Genomic DNA, 14301 nt, shown 5'->3' on the forward strand with positions numbered 1-14301 from the left:
TCAACGCATTTTGATTTATATATATATTCTGTGCATGATTTTCATATATTGTGATTGGCATAGATAAGACTTGTAATACAATCAATGGATATTCGGTTAAGGATAAATTTTTGTGACTTAATAATCTAATGGAACTTTATTTGCTTAAAATTTGATATGTACGAACTGAAGTTCATAGAACGCAATAAAGTGTAAAAAATTTTATATATTTATTAAAAATTATAATTACATTTTATTTACAACATTTAATGTAAAGCATCAACAACTAATAATCTAAGAGCATAATTAATATGAGAAAATAATTTAATCTATTCGTGAAACCGTTCTATTTCGCTATTTTTATAAGGTGTACCGCAAGTTGTGCATTGATTATTTTCAATAGATGTTAGAACTTTCCTACATAATACATGTTTGCATGGAAGCCGATAAAAAGTGCCACTAGGGCAACAGGAACAACTATTTAATGTAGGACTTGAATCATTCTTCTCTGGTATGTTATTAAAACGTTTTAAATGAGGTACTGCTGTATTAAGATCAAACTCTGTTTCATTATCATCAGTCAAGTCCACTACATCAGTAGAATCATCTCTTTTTTCACTTTCTACTTCTTTGCACACTGGTACAGAAGAACTAGCAGTCATTCTTCTCTTTGCTAAGTTAGTTAAAGTAGAAGTACTTCGTTTTTGAGACATTACAACAACTGGTAGTTTATGGCAGACTTTCTTACGTGCTTGTATATTTGATACTGCAGAACAAGGCAGCTTTGGTTTAGTATTACTTACAGTTCTATTTATCATACTCCTCTTTAATACATATTTAGGAACTTCTGCTACTTTTTTGTGTGTTACATTCAAAGGTGCTGCACGGCCTAAAACTCTTGGCAATTTCTTAATTTCTTCCATATTGCTATTTTCCAATAAAAATTTATCTATTCTTATTTTTAAAGCACTTGCTATAACAGGTTTGCGATCTTCACTAAATGGTAAACCAGTGAAGGGGTCTGTTAATCTTCTTCCCCATAGTGCTTCAGTTTCCTCATGTTTTAATAATGTACTCTGATCAATTATTTTTCCACTTGGCAATAAAATTGGCTGTGTCATGATTTCATAAGTAATAGCATCTAAGAAACATTCTGGAACTTGTAAAGATGATTCTAATGTTTCTCTAAAACAGTTACAATGCATTTGTAGATTAAATAAATGATATACATTGTATTTCTATACTCAATACAAGAAATAAGTTTTTATTTACTTGCTATCTGTAGTAGTAACAGGTAAATTAGAGACCTCAGATTTTTCCACAGATTCAATTATGGATGATTGTTGTTTGGACCACAAAGTAAAAACACTAGCCACTGTGTCTTTTCCACAACGTGGTGACACTGTTCCCCATACTTCAATCTTACCTAATGCAGGTACTGAATTTTCTGTTTTGCATATGCATATTCTTAAACTGCTTATATATGTTGACAAGTAACGCAAAGAAGGTTTTATATAGCGTTTTAAGAAGTTTGGAGGAACAGAAATTGTTTCAGGATTAACAGTAGATGGATAAAATAGCAATCCAGTATTTGAGGAATCCAAAAATCCATTAGCTAATAAAGAATAAGGCACACTGTTGTCATTACTTGTTTTGGCATATAATTGAAAACCTGATGACTTTTGTAAACCAACTTGTGGCCAAATTAAAATATGGCTAACACATATATTGCACAAAAAAGTAATATCAATATTTACAGGAGGCTTAATACAAGCATAAGCTAAAAATCCTTTGTCAGAATCATTTATTAAATTGGTGACTTCATATCCTTCTGTGCTAACAGTACTACACTGAATTTCTGGCCTCAAACGAGAATCACAAAAGTTAAAAAACATTTCTGCGCTTTAAGAACGTACATAACATTCTTCGGAGAAGTTTATAATTTTAAATTAACATACATCGAATTTACGTGTCATTTTTAGGAACTGAAACTTCACAATCTATCAGATTGTCACACTGTAATCTAAGCTTAGGTTAGTATCTTTCAGTATGAAGCGCGTTGAACCTGTAAGTGGGGTGTAAAAGCACGTGTACGGAAAAAGTAAATTTTTGACTGAAAATAGTTGTTATTGTTAAACAAAATGGGAGAAGGACCGATTAGAATGGTTATAGATGAGAGTATAAAAGAAACAGAGGGTGATGTTCCAGAAATTAGTTACGAAGAAAAATTAAAATACACAAATCCTATCGCCAAACCTATGGCTCCAAAAAAATTAACCAAAAAAATTTATAAATGTATTAAAAAAGGTAATTTTTGTTAGAATTTAATTGTTTTTATTTAATTATATAATTTCATTCAATTATGATTTGTGAATCAAAAATTTTTCGTGAAACATACATAATGCGTATAATTTACAACATAACCATTTTAGCTTCAAAGCAGAAAACATTTCTTCGAAATGGTTTAAAAGATGTCCAGAAGCACCTTCGCAAGGGAGAAGTAGGGTAAAAAGAATTTTTAGTTACAACTGCACTTAAATATTATGATATAAGAAAATGTTTATATGAGTATTTGTGTTTTTCTTTCTAGATTGGTAGTCTTTGCTGGTGATGTATTTCCCATTGAAATTATGTGTCATTTACCAATTGTGTGCGAAGATAAAAGCATTCCATATTGTTACACTCCTTCAAGGCAAGATATTGGTAATGCTATGGGTGTGAAAAGAGGAAGCTTAATGGTACTTATTAAGGAACATTCAGAGTACAAAGATCTCTTTGAGGAAATCAAATCTTCAATGCTAAATTTATCAACACCACTATAGATTTATACTCTCTTATGCCTTTAACTATTTTGTAAATAGACTGAACGAATTTATACCTAAGGCAATGTCGTATCAGACATTACATGCTTTTATACAACTCTCTCAGTATAATAGTTTATTATATAAATTATAAGGAAATAATCAATCTATTTTCAATTAAAAGCCAGACATTAGGTTGTTACTTTTTTTCTTTTAATAAAAAAGGATATGTAATTGTGTGAAAAATGAACTGCAAATATTCATTATTACTTCCTTCCAATGCTAAAATGTAAATATATTGTTTTAAATACATGCAGTTGATTTCTGAACACAATTCTCGTATATACCAGTTTTAATTAAAAATTAGATTTATTTATCGCCTGTGCATTTCAAAATAGAATATTAAAATTTAGCTTAAGATAAAAATCATATTTCTCGAAGCGGCATGCATACATACGTATATACAGCTTTGCTTGCATTTTAGGCGGGTAAAATTAAATCTGACGTAGATGATACTTCGATTAACGGTCATCAAGCATCCGAAATTCAGTTGCTAGATTGTCACTTGAGACCTCCGAACAATCGCTTTTTTCTTTTAAAATTTCGCTCTCCGTGATTCTTAAGATATCTTTGAACGTGACTTCTAAAGATAATTACAAACCTTGACGTTGTTAAAGTCTGGTAATACTAATCACTTGCCTTCCGTTATATATTTATTAAATCGTGACGCGTTCAACCATTGGCGTACAGTGTTCGAATTTGAAAATGTATTCAGGAACATGAAGAATGAAGAGAAGTGATCGATCGTAAATATCGTCAAAGCAATAGAAAAAGGTTGAGTATATGAAATAGTTTAAAATTTAAAACGTAAAACGTGCTTCCACATCTTGATTTCAATATTATAAAGATTAAGAATCGTTAAATCGTATCTTTAGACGTGCGTCGAATTTTTCGAAAAGATTGAAATCGTTCCGTTTAAGTTATGGAACGTCGAAATATGAAATGTTCAAAATTACTTTACGACTTCTTAGACGATACCTATGCTTAAACCCTTAATCCGACCAAATTACTCTTAAAATTCAAACGTGCTAGTAACGGATTGATTAGTTTGTACGATTTGAAACAAAGGTCGCAATCGCAACAATCTTTCTCGGCTTAGGATCGAAGGCTTTGCGGGCGCGACAAATTTCGAATTGAAATTCGGGGAAAACAGAAAAATAGATGTAAGTACATACTTTGAAAAGTCAATTTCTACATTAGAAAACATGACAGTAGTAGAAAATACCTCTCTATTCGTCAACGTAAGTGATATTTTACGTTTTACAACAATTCTGGGATATCGTATTTACGAATTTAACGCCCGCAAACGCCTTGTACGCATGGACAAATAATATAACGTAACCTTTTTACAACGGTTCGAGAGGGAACTACGATTAAAATGCGCGGGAAAATTAAATCGTTTCGATCCTTTATCATTCTATACTTGTCTCCGTACATACAGCTGTATCCTTAATCCTACAATTACCGATGTCAGTATAAAATATACATTTAGGAGCGACGAAGAATAACATTGACATTAAAATTGACGTAGCGTACAAGTGGGACGTTATTCTCACCTTCGCCGGAACAGACGTACTCTCTTCGCGTATACGTTTTTCGTTAACTTCTTACAGATCGGGCAGTAATGCATCTTGTGACACGATACGTTGAAGTTTTCTTCTTCAACATCTTCGACGCGTGAATACGCGAATGCAACGCGAAGAACTCGATGTTACTTCAAAAATTTAAATTCGAACAATTTTTAAATTCGGTATTACATTCTAACCCGCGTTGAAATTTCACAAACACTTAACGTTACGCGCTTAACTGCGCACACACTCGTTCGTAAACACGGTGTAAAATTACGGATGGCTATACACGTTTTATTGGACTGTTCTCCGCGTGTTAGAATTTGAAGTTTTTTCTCTCTCGCGTTTTCTCCCATTCGTTCGATCATTCAAACATACTTTCATTACGCGACGATATATATATTGTATATGGAATCAAACGAATGACGATGATTACGACAAAAGGATGAACTAACGAGTATTAAACATCTGTAGTACCGACTGCTATCATTACAGATCGTTTTATGTTTAACCGAGGACTTTTATACGCGATCACGACCGGCCTTATCGACACACAATTACGCTTCTTCGATGCCGAGGACCAGGTTTGTGCCTTACAAAGTACAGGTCGCCAAGAAAATGTACAAGATACGCGAGGATTCACTCTTACACGAAAATGTCTGATAAAATTTCATCCTATACCTTACGAATGTTAAATCCTCGTAATTTTCTAGTTACGAATGATCAATTCTGTCACGTTACCTATGCAGCCTATTAATTATTCTTACCCACATAGTCTCGATTGATAATTCTAGCAGTAAAACCCATTACTGTGATCGATATGTTGCAGTTGTAGGACGATTCCACTTTACAACATCGATTGAACTGCACGTGTCCCCGTCATTTAATGGTAATCGACGTGAATAGTAATTTCGCTTAACCATAGATCGTTACAAAATAGTACAAATACGAAATTGTCTCCTCGTAATTCGAAGAAGACATAATCCGGTCGAAGGGGGAACTGAAGAGATGAAATATAGCCTGTCGTCGGATGCTGTACAAAGAATGTAAAAATCCGTGTCGATTTATCGATTAATAGTTACTTATTCCTTACAGAACTATATGTGCACCGCTTAGTATTGTTATGCTCTACTATGGACTAAAGCTATTGCTCGTTTTCTTCAGTCTAACACGCATCGATAAAAGTATGGCGGCGATCTTTATCGTCTATTGGAAACTTTTTTTTTCTTTACCTTCGATGGCCTGCCCGATTAAAATTCGTTTTTTTTTTCACCCTTTTCCCCCTTATCTTGTTCTTTGGTAAATTCAAATGGAAATTGTAGGGCGAAGGGAATTGGCGATTACAAGAATTGTCAAAGTAGCTGATAACTGTTCAAGGTTTCATACACGATTATAGGTAGAAAATACAATTCGGTTTCAACGTGTTCTGAAATTCTTCGTGATGTCTAGTTTTAATGTGTAATCAAATTCCTTTTTCTTTCTTTTCCAAGAAATTCAAAACAGTATTAACCTAAAAATTCCACAAAAGGACCATGACAGCCATCGAAATAACTGTTGTATAAAAATCACTGTTCACGTGATCAAAGTGGATGAGCAATTTGAAAGGTTCACGTTCTTCGTCGTAGAGGAACGTGCCGTGCTCACTGACGGACAATCGAATGCAAGGTGTTCTTCGACTTAAATCGTGACTCCTTCATCTGCGATTCGCATTTACCGTACGTTTTGGAAAAAAAAAAATGTAAAAAGAGAGAAAGACGTTAAAACTTTTTCCAGGTGATTACGGGAATCACCCATCTTTAGGGTCGCTGTGGCGGCAACGACGAATCGTCAACAAAAAGGCACCAACTTGTTCATATGTTCGCGTAGAAATGACGGACGCCCGTGTCAGGTTCTTTTAAAAGGATGGAAATAGCGTACATGTTCCTAAATAGGTACGTTAACGACAGCACGATGTCGGGTCTACTCTGAATTGTAGAAAAAATACGGTTGCACCGATTCTCTTGGAATTGTAGTCTGTATCATCACTTCTCCTTAGACATTGGACATTTTCCCAAGACAAAGAAAAAATGGAGAAAGAAAGAAGAAACACACACACACGCACACACATCAAGCAGAGAGATGTTTGCTCTGGACAAAAATTCATAAAGAATTGGAGGACCTATGTTTCTTTTTTTTCCTTTCATAAGCCTCCTCGTGTGTGCATAGATCGTGGTGTCTGCGTTTAACGTTCTTAAGTATAAATCTGTAGCAGTATCAAAATAGTAAAAATGGTGCATATGAAGACCATGAGCACTGGTAGGACCAAGATGAATCGGACAGAGCGGCGTAAGCCGCTAGGCTCTTGTCATACAACCTGTTCACCAGACTCAATCGAGTCGAACAGGGGTCGTTCAGCTTGTGGATCATTGTTTGCTGATGATGCTGTGCCTCCAGTACCGCTGGAACTTTCTCTCCTGGTCTTGCTAGAGCCTGAGAAGCATAGGCAACCAGATTGATTGCGGTTCCTCTTCAAGGTAGGCTTATTTTCGCGGTCCCTCTCCGCCAGACACTTTTGATAATAATCGTAATCCTTCAAATACCTTTTAGACAAACAATAATTCGTTGAAATTTTGTTACTTGACAATCGTTGAATTTTTTAGAAATCGTTCTCGAAATTAATCGTACCATACTGGAGGCCATCTATGTTCGTTGAGGTACTCCTGATTTTCCGGATGAAGAAGACGAACGCTTCGTGGTGACATCTTGCACAACTTGTTGTAATTCACACACAAGTGGTTCATGCACCAGTCAGCCAGCTGATCAGCATTATGCAACTGCAGTATGCAAATTAAAACGTTTGAGCTATCGAGAGAATTGAACTGATCGATCGTGGTACAGGTCACTGAAGAAAAAGCTGACCTTGCACGGTTCCAGTAGCCTCAGACAATTCTCCACGGCCTCATTTCCCTCGTTCTGAGACAATCTCTCGAGATCTTCGATTACTCTGCTCTCGACCAGGTTCACCAGCCGCTGTAAGCAGAGGCGATTTGCCAATTCTAAGAGGTTCAAGCACCTGGCAGAGGAAATTGCTGGCACCTCGTCCGTATAGAGATAACAGAGAAGCTTGTGAAACGTGTATTCGCGCACTCCAGGGAACACTATCTGTTAATCAAATATAATTGCGATTTAATTATCGTTGTACAGGATCGAATTTATAAGGAGTTCAAGAGACAAATTTACCACTTTTGCGCTACTTTCACGGAAATCACCGGAGAACATGGCTTTCATCACGTCACATCGGGCAGTGAGAATCGCTTTGTGGGCTGGGACACTTCCATCGTCCAGTTCAAACACCACATCGGCGAATAATCCTGGAAGAATGATAAGTTTTTAAATGAACAGTGTAAAAGAATTAACTTGATTTTTTTCAAATAACACTTTACCTTGTTCCAGGCAAATATCTTCCAGACGTTGCCTCACCACTTGCTTGTACCGATTATTCAGATCATTGCTGAGATCTCTGTTTTGCAAAGTTCCAAGCACTATCAGCAACTGTGGTAGCTCCAAGAACTCTGCTGCTTGCCTAATCTCCTGTACGTGAAAAAGAATTGGAATTAATCAATGCTCCTTTGGCATTGAAATGAATATGAAGTGAATTTTTAAGAGTCCAGTTTTATAATCATCAGCTGGAAGAAACTGGTGGTGTATCCATGCACCCATGATTATTGCAATGAAATCCCTCTATACATTAATGACACCTATCTCTAAAATATTAACTCAACATTCTTTACCTAAATTTGATATTCTGTATATAAGCTACTACTAAAGTACAAAGAATTACACACTGTTGTCGTCTGAACTTTATCATTGACTAGTTTGATTCTGATAAATAGAAACATGCTAGGATAGTGACGATTATGACAATGACCTAAACGAATCTCTGGAAAACGGTGAATCGATACTCTTCTCAACTAAAATGTCTCTACTATATGCGTGCGTGTGTATGTATACGTGTGTGTGTAATTGTACTAACCAGTAGAAGCCCGATAGGAGCTGTCTGAAAGAATAGAGCCGCGTTAGTTACCGTATACCGATGGAATCGTGTTTAAACTGATTATTTACACAAAGTATTCTCTCCATGTTAGAAAAAACATTTACTTTATCCATAAACATTTATCCCCTCCCGGCTAGGTAAAAATAGCAAAACCTTGCATCGATAATGATCAAATATTGATAAACTTCGTTCACACAATTCTCTGACAATGAAACACCTGCTACACTGACCTAATTACCCAACAAAAAGATTAACCCATCCCTTCCTCTTCTATTTACTCATGTTTACCGTGACCATATTTGTTGCAGGTAAACGTACAGCCGATGGAAAAGATACATCGATGTCGTAAAATCGTCCAGTCGTCAAAGGATACGTAATTCGAGCATCGAAAACAGAAGACTATAGTTCGAGGAAGATTAAGAAGCTCGAGCATCGTTAATGCTTTAATTTATCTACAACTTGACGAAATATCGGTTCCACCGACTGTACAAAAAGGTGGATGTACACAAGCTAACTGCGTCTGCATCGACTGAGGAAAGGAGAAAACTTCACGGGTGTACCTGCCCGCATAGAAAATTCTACCGACGCAACGTACTTGTAGATCTTGATACCGTTTATCCAAGTTGCCTGTGTAAATGAACTGCAAGCATTGCTGCAGCGCTTGAGGCGTGACCAGTTTCGACAGCGTTACCATTGTCGTCGGTTGTTGCATTCCATTTGGGTTTTCAGTCTGTAATTTAATTTAATTATTTGAAAGTATTTAATTTAAATATTTAATTTAATTATTAATTCATCCAAAATTGGTCCCTTAAGTATCTCCCTCAAATATGATGATAGAAAAAATATTTCATGTGTAATTTGAATGGCGACAGGGGACGTATACGCTGTGAAGAATATTTTAGTACCAAGGTCGTATTTTTTTTTTTATCTATTAAGTTGAATAAAGGGAAAAATTCTTATTGATTTATTTTCTTTCAATTTTGATGATTGCAGACATTTACCAGGCATACACGGATGTTCTGGAAGGCAGGATGATTGAGCTCCCTGGTCGCTCCAGCCGATTTCCTCTGGTTGTCCATCGTGGGCAGTACTTGAAAGCTTGAGCGCCGTTTTAGTTGCTCCCAAACTCTGTAACACAATTCAGACAATTCGTTCAACTGTGTGGAATACCGCCATTGCATCAGAATAGGACTTTGAGGAATTAGGTTGGAACACGCTTGAACAGATTTGCCGGATAAACTCACTTTGCGGGTTTTGATTGATCGATACGAATCAAGCACTCTGTGTCGTCATTGAAGTCGCCGACCGTTGCTTCTCCAAACGTGCTCACCTTAACGAAAAAGCATAAAAAAAATCCACTCTTATAAATGAGATAAGAAATATTTAAAAATAAATGGAAAATACCATGCTGGATTCGCTGGAACTTCGCGGTGTCTGTTCCTGGACGAGTTCCATTGAGAAAAGTCGATGGAACGCTGGCGATGCAGCGGCTAACAGACACCTATGAGCGGAGAAGCTGCAATTACCAGCTATCAGAGTCACGTCAGTGTGAACTGGCTTCGTCCACAGCGTTTTCATGTTCTCCTCGTAGGTGCTTACCGCTAGACACACTTCAGGTGGGACTGGCTTTGGTGGACAGAACGGTGCCTGTAGAAATAACGTAGAACGACTCGCTTAAATAATCTTCTACTATTCGCTATTCTCGGTTAAATCGGGAAAACTGAATTGGTGAGATTCTCCCGATTAAAATGAGTCCAAACACGACATAAATTAGAGTAGTTTTACGTAGTCGTCAATTTAAATATACCGGGTAACAATTGTTACAGGTACTTTAAAAATTGATTACTGTTAAAACTAGTCCGATTTCTGTCGTGTTTGGGCTCATTTTCAACGGAAGAATCTCGCCAATTCATTGATACTATCTTCACAAAGATGAGATCAAAATTATAGGAATTGAATTTTCGATATTGGATGATTCATTACATCGCAAGCGGTATCTAAAAGGTATATCCCTTCCCTTGTCGATGTGGTCAAATTTGCTTTGACACTGAGTGGTGGAAGAATAGTAGGGATGTTTCGTTTCAATTTAACCGAGCAGATTTCGTTTAAATTGACCGAAGCACGAATGTACATTTTCATTAGAATATTCTTCAAATACTTTTGCAGGGAAGATTTTAATTTCGTGAGAGCCCTCGTACCTGAAGCAGAGGCCTCTGCACCCTCTTCAAGTTCGTCATCCAGAATCGTTGCTGGCGCCGCGCGATTAGGGCGGCACGTATCGAGTTCTCGAAGACCTCGTTGACTCCGTAATAAGTGAAAACGCTGGTTTCATAGTAACAGACACCGAGTTCCCTAGCGACGGCCCGAGCTTGATCAGGCATCACCAAGTCGCTCTTTCTCGTTGCCCTGCAAAAACCATTCCAACCGTACCTATACATATTCCAAATGACATAATCCATAAAATTATCGTGACATAAAGTATCCTTCTAGAGGTAAAATTAACTGGAACGGTTATGACGAGGATCCTGAAAGTCACGATGAACTTTCACGATCCCTCGGGAGTCTCTTATATGTCAAGGCTCGGTTAATCCCGTTGTACCATTTAAAACGAGGCTGCAAATGCATCGGGGATCTGATAGGAGGCGTCGATAATGTTCTCGAGGCGGAAAAGGACAGTTTTTATTTGATAAGAGCGGTAAAAGCGACGACTGATCGGAAAGGCCTGCGGAGGCCCGGTGAAATCAATACTTTGACACACTTTGCCAAAGAGGCCGTTGTTGAAGGAGCATCGAATGCATTTGAACGAGCTCCATATAGGGTGAAAAAATCGATCTTGGAAAGGGCGTGTTGCTTCTAAATGCGGAAAGAGTTGGCTATAGGTATTGATGAGTGGACTTTGGATATTTATGCAATTATAACATATGAACATATGAACAAAATACATGAGAGTAACGTTAGAATCTCTTAAGAATCTCCTAAGCAACAAGCCATAAAACAGGGTGGTTCATAAGTCACTTTACCATTTAAAAATTGATAACTTTACTTCTATTATATTTAAAAAAAATTTTGTTTCAGATTTGGAAGAAATTTTATTCAATTTCTAAAAAACAAAGGAACTTATGGATCACCCTGTATGCTCACTAAGATTGCAACATTATTCTCATGTACTGAGACAGTAGATAACATACCTAACGAAAGGACTGCGGTCGCGGAAATAGCTTAAATACGTTTCATCTCGATACATGTAACGCAAGTCGTTCTTGCAGCCAACCAGCAACACCGGAGTCTGCGGACAGAACCGTCGTATTTCCGGATACCACATCGCCTTGCAGTTCCGTAAGGAAACAGGGTTCGTTATGGAGAAGCATAGCAACACGACGTCCGATCTGTATTCATGGATTTGAACGTTTTAACATTGATACGCGGATGACGAAGCTTGATAAGCTTAACTGGTAAGCTTTACCTTCCATAGGCGAAACGTCGATCCTTCTCGTGGTCACCAAACGTGTCCCAGAGACGCAGTGAAACGTTCACATTATCCACCACCTCCCAGGATCTCTCTAGGACCTGATAAATTAGTGCAAATCATAATTCTTCAATTTCATTGTTTTTCAGTGAAATCTATTACAAATGAAGATATCAGAGATAGAAAAAAAAAGGTAGATCTACTAAGGTTTCACCTTTCACGAGTGCATCGCTTCAAGCTCTGTCATATCCTACAAGTTCTACGGTAAAATATACGCAACCAAGGATAATACCAACTTAACCGCAGTGAACCAAGAAAGAAAAAAAAAGTAAATCTACTAGGGTTTCACTATCCGCAAGCTCATTGTCTGAAGCTCTATCATATGCCAGAGGTTCTACGGTGAAATGAATGGAAACTAAGAATGGTAGGGAAGTTAAACCATCGTTGTAAACCAACTTGGAAACTTACGTCCTTGTAGATTCTATACTGGTCGATGGCCCAGACAGTGGGCACGTGGGTCGTCAACAGTTGCGAGAGCGACACGTGTTTGTTACATGCCCTCGCACAGATCAGTCTGGTCTTTCCAACTGCTGTGTCCCCGACGACCACGCACTTGACCAGTTCCTGATGCGGCTGCTCATTGTCCATCACCGACAATCTCCCTTGTTCATCCAATACGCCCTCTCAGGTGCCAGATCGTCCGAACAAGCGGCTACCTCCGGTGCTACCGTTTCGCCAGATGAACGGCGCAACGTACACCACATCCGATCCCCAACGTGAACGATAACCGCGCTGATTCTCGCGGCTGGTTACGCGCTACGAACGCTGCAACTGGACGAAAAATTCGCGGGACAGAAATGGTCAGTGTCGATGCGTGCACGAGAATTCTGGAAAATAGTTTAATGGGAATCGTAGGGAAGAAGAAGAAGTAAAAAAGAAATTCGTGCAACAGAGGGGAATTCCTCACGTGAGGGTCGAACAGGTACCGGTTTGCATCGCGTGACCAATTGAATTATATAATGAACTTTACTCCATATAATGCGTTTGATCTTTCGTTGCGTGTTTGTGTCACTTGGAACGAGGGCTGATAATGTTGTTTTTTTTTGTTTCAGGTATGTAGGAGGTGTAACGAGATAGAAGTTGCAGTATTTAATATTTGAGATCTCTGCAGGGTTATTATGCTTCTGATATAATAATACGATAAGCAGGGTCACCAGTGGAATTGATTTTAGATGTATAAGAATAACTTAGAATGTAAATTATTCCTTCTGTTATAGGTGAAAGGAAATATTTATAAATTTCTTTATTTGTACTTTTGTTAATTTTCTTTACTTTAATGATACAAAAAAAAATTCGAATTTCACATTTTGTGGTTCTCCATGGTAATTAAGGTTAACAATTTCTCAATTGATCAATTAGGTTTTTTAAGGGATACAATTGTTCGTGAAAGAGGTTGCTTGTCACTGGTTTTAAAAAATGGTCGATAGAGACCGCCCCATGCATATTTAAGATGCTATCCCAGAGGTAAGGAGACGCTGACAATCATGCATACACGTGCAGACGAGAAGACGTTCAGTGATGTAGGCGTTAGGTATTTTAAGATTACGTGCAACGTTCAGATGTTCAGGCACCATGCGATATATATGTATACGCAGAATACCTATTGATTTGACCCCGTAAGCGCCTCCTCTATGTTTAGTATCGAACCTTCTCAACCTCAACCTAGCTATTACCTTAACCCTGAACCAAGGCATGGACACAGAGTTTGTCCGTTCACCACGAGCTCGAACCACAGGATGAACCTGGCTATGAACGCGACCATCGCTTTTAAACGAACTTCGAACCTTCGTTTACACTGGTTTGCACCGATTTTCATCGAAATTTACCAGCGTGTATTTATATCGAGCACGAAAGTCAGATATTTTCACGTCCGTGGCGTTCATTTAGTATAGATGGGTTAATCCGAGTGTCGAAACGAGGGGCTAATTCGCCACGAAATGGTCGAATAGATAAGCTCTAAGTATCGGTCTGGATTTCCCTTAATTTACCGATCCTTAACTATGCGGCTTTCGATTCCATTTGTAGGACCTAATTTCATGAAATCTTGATTACCTTATCTTTCATGCATTTAATTTGCTTCATTTTTTTTTAATATTTTTTTTAGGTTAGAAAGTAGAATGTTCAGTGGTGTCATCTGTAGTGGGGGAAGTATGGTCAGTTGACGTTGCACACAGGTTATAGATAATGTATCGCATTAAGAGGATTAAAATTTTATGCTAAAAAAAACCCAGTAAAACACTTCCTGCCAGAGGTAGAGTATGCAAATAATCTCGTGTGATCGGTTCAGTTTGATAAAGCATGTATAACGTGTCAAGTACAACTTAAATCGAGAGA

General features: G+C 37.6%; 3 protein-coding genes across 4 annotated transcripts in view; 1 reads left to right on the forward strand and 2 right to left on the reverse strand.

Moving 5' to 3' along the window:
• Nucleotides 1–308: 308 nt before the first annotated feature.
• On the reverse strand, nt 309–1874 carry LOC108570337 (RING finger protein 37). The gene is made up of 2 exons (XM_017932180.1): nt 1252–1874; nt 309–1164 (listed from the first exon to the last, which is right to left on the reverse strand). Exons 1-2 carry the CDS (start codon nt 1872–1874, stop codon nt 309–311), a joined length of 1479 nt encoding a protein of 492 aa, XP_017787669.1.
• A 246-nt stretch (nt 1875–2120) lies between these two features.
• On the forward strand, nt 2121–2801 carry LOC108570351 (H/ACA ribonucleoprotein complex subunit 2-like protein). The gene is made up of 3 exons (XM_017932200.1): nt 2121–2286; nt 2412–2484; nt 2570–2801. Exons 1-3 carry the CDS (start codon nt 2121–2123, stop codon nt 2799–2801), a joined length of 471 nt encoding a protein of 156 aa, XP_017787689.1.
• A 3247-nt stretch (nt 2802–6048) lies between these two features.
• LOC108580327 (rho-related BTB domain-containing protein 1) overlaps nt 6049–14301 on the reverse strand; it is a 15323-nt gene continuing 7070 nt past the window's right edge. For both annotated transcript variants that reach the window (XM_017944066.1, XM_017944058.1), the window contains exons 2-14: nt 12376–12738; nt 11905–12008; nt 11630–11827; nt 10640–10847; nt 9846–10088; nt 9686–9771; nt 9443–9569; nt 9037–9171; nt 7831–7978; nt 7628–7758; nt 7307–7549; nt 7073–7221; nt 6049–6987 (exon numbers count right to left, since the gene is read on the reverse strand). In XM_017944066.1, the coding sequence (XP_017799555.1) occupies nt 6753–6987; nt 7073–7221; nt 7307–7549; nt 7628–7758; nt 7831–7978; nt 9037–9171; nt 9443–9569; nt 9686–9771; nt 9846–10088; nt 10640–10847; nt 11630–11827; nt 11905–12008; nt 12376–12555 (2187 nt within the window). In that variant the 5' untranslated portion in view covers nt 12556–12738 and the 3' untranslated portion in view covers nt 6049–6752. The remainder of the gene's footprint in view (nt 6988–7072; nt 7222–7306; nt 7550–7627; nt 7759–7830; nt 7979–9036; nt 9172–9442; nt 9570–9685; nt 9772–9845; nt 10089–10639; nt 10848–11629; nt 11828–11904; nt 12009–12375; nt 12739–14301) is intronic.

This window comes from Habropoda laboriosa, unplaced genomic scaffold (assembly GCF_001263275.1).
Source record: "Habropoda laboriosa isolate 0110345459 unplaced genomic scaffold, ASM126327v1 scaffold23, whole genome shotgun sequence".
Taxonomy (NCBI): Eukaryota; Metazoa; Arthropoda; class Insecta; order Hymenoptera; family Apidae; genus Habropoda; species Habropoda laboriosa.

What these genes read in the sequence shown, in the direction of transcription:
- LOC108570351 (XM_017932200.1), top strand. Translation starts at nt 2,121, where the DNA reads ATGGGAGAAGGACCGATTAGAATGGTTATAGATGAGAGTATAAAAGAA. An exon ending in TTATAAATGTATTAAAAAAG is followed by an intron (nt 2,287 to 2,411) that starts GTAATTTTTGTT and finishes TAACCATTTTAG; the next exon opens with CTTCAAAGCAGAAAACATTT. An exon ending in CTTCGCAAGGGAGAAGTAGG is followed by an intron (nt 2,485 to 2,569) that starts GTAAAAAGAATT and finishes TTTTCTTTCTAG; the next exon opens with ATTGGTAGTCTTTGCTGGTG.
- LOC108570337 (XM_017932180.1), bottom strand. Translation starts at nt 1,874, where the DNA reads ATGTTTTTTAACTTTTGTGATTCTCGTTTGAGGCCAGAAATTCAGTGT. An exon ending in GTTACTACTACAGATAGCAA is followed by an intron (nt 1,165 to 1,251) that starts GTAAATAAAAAC and finishes TAACTGTTTTAG; the next exon opens with AGAAACATTAGAATCATCTT.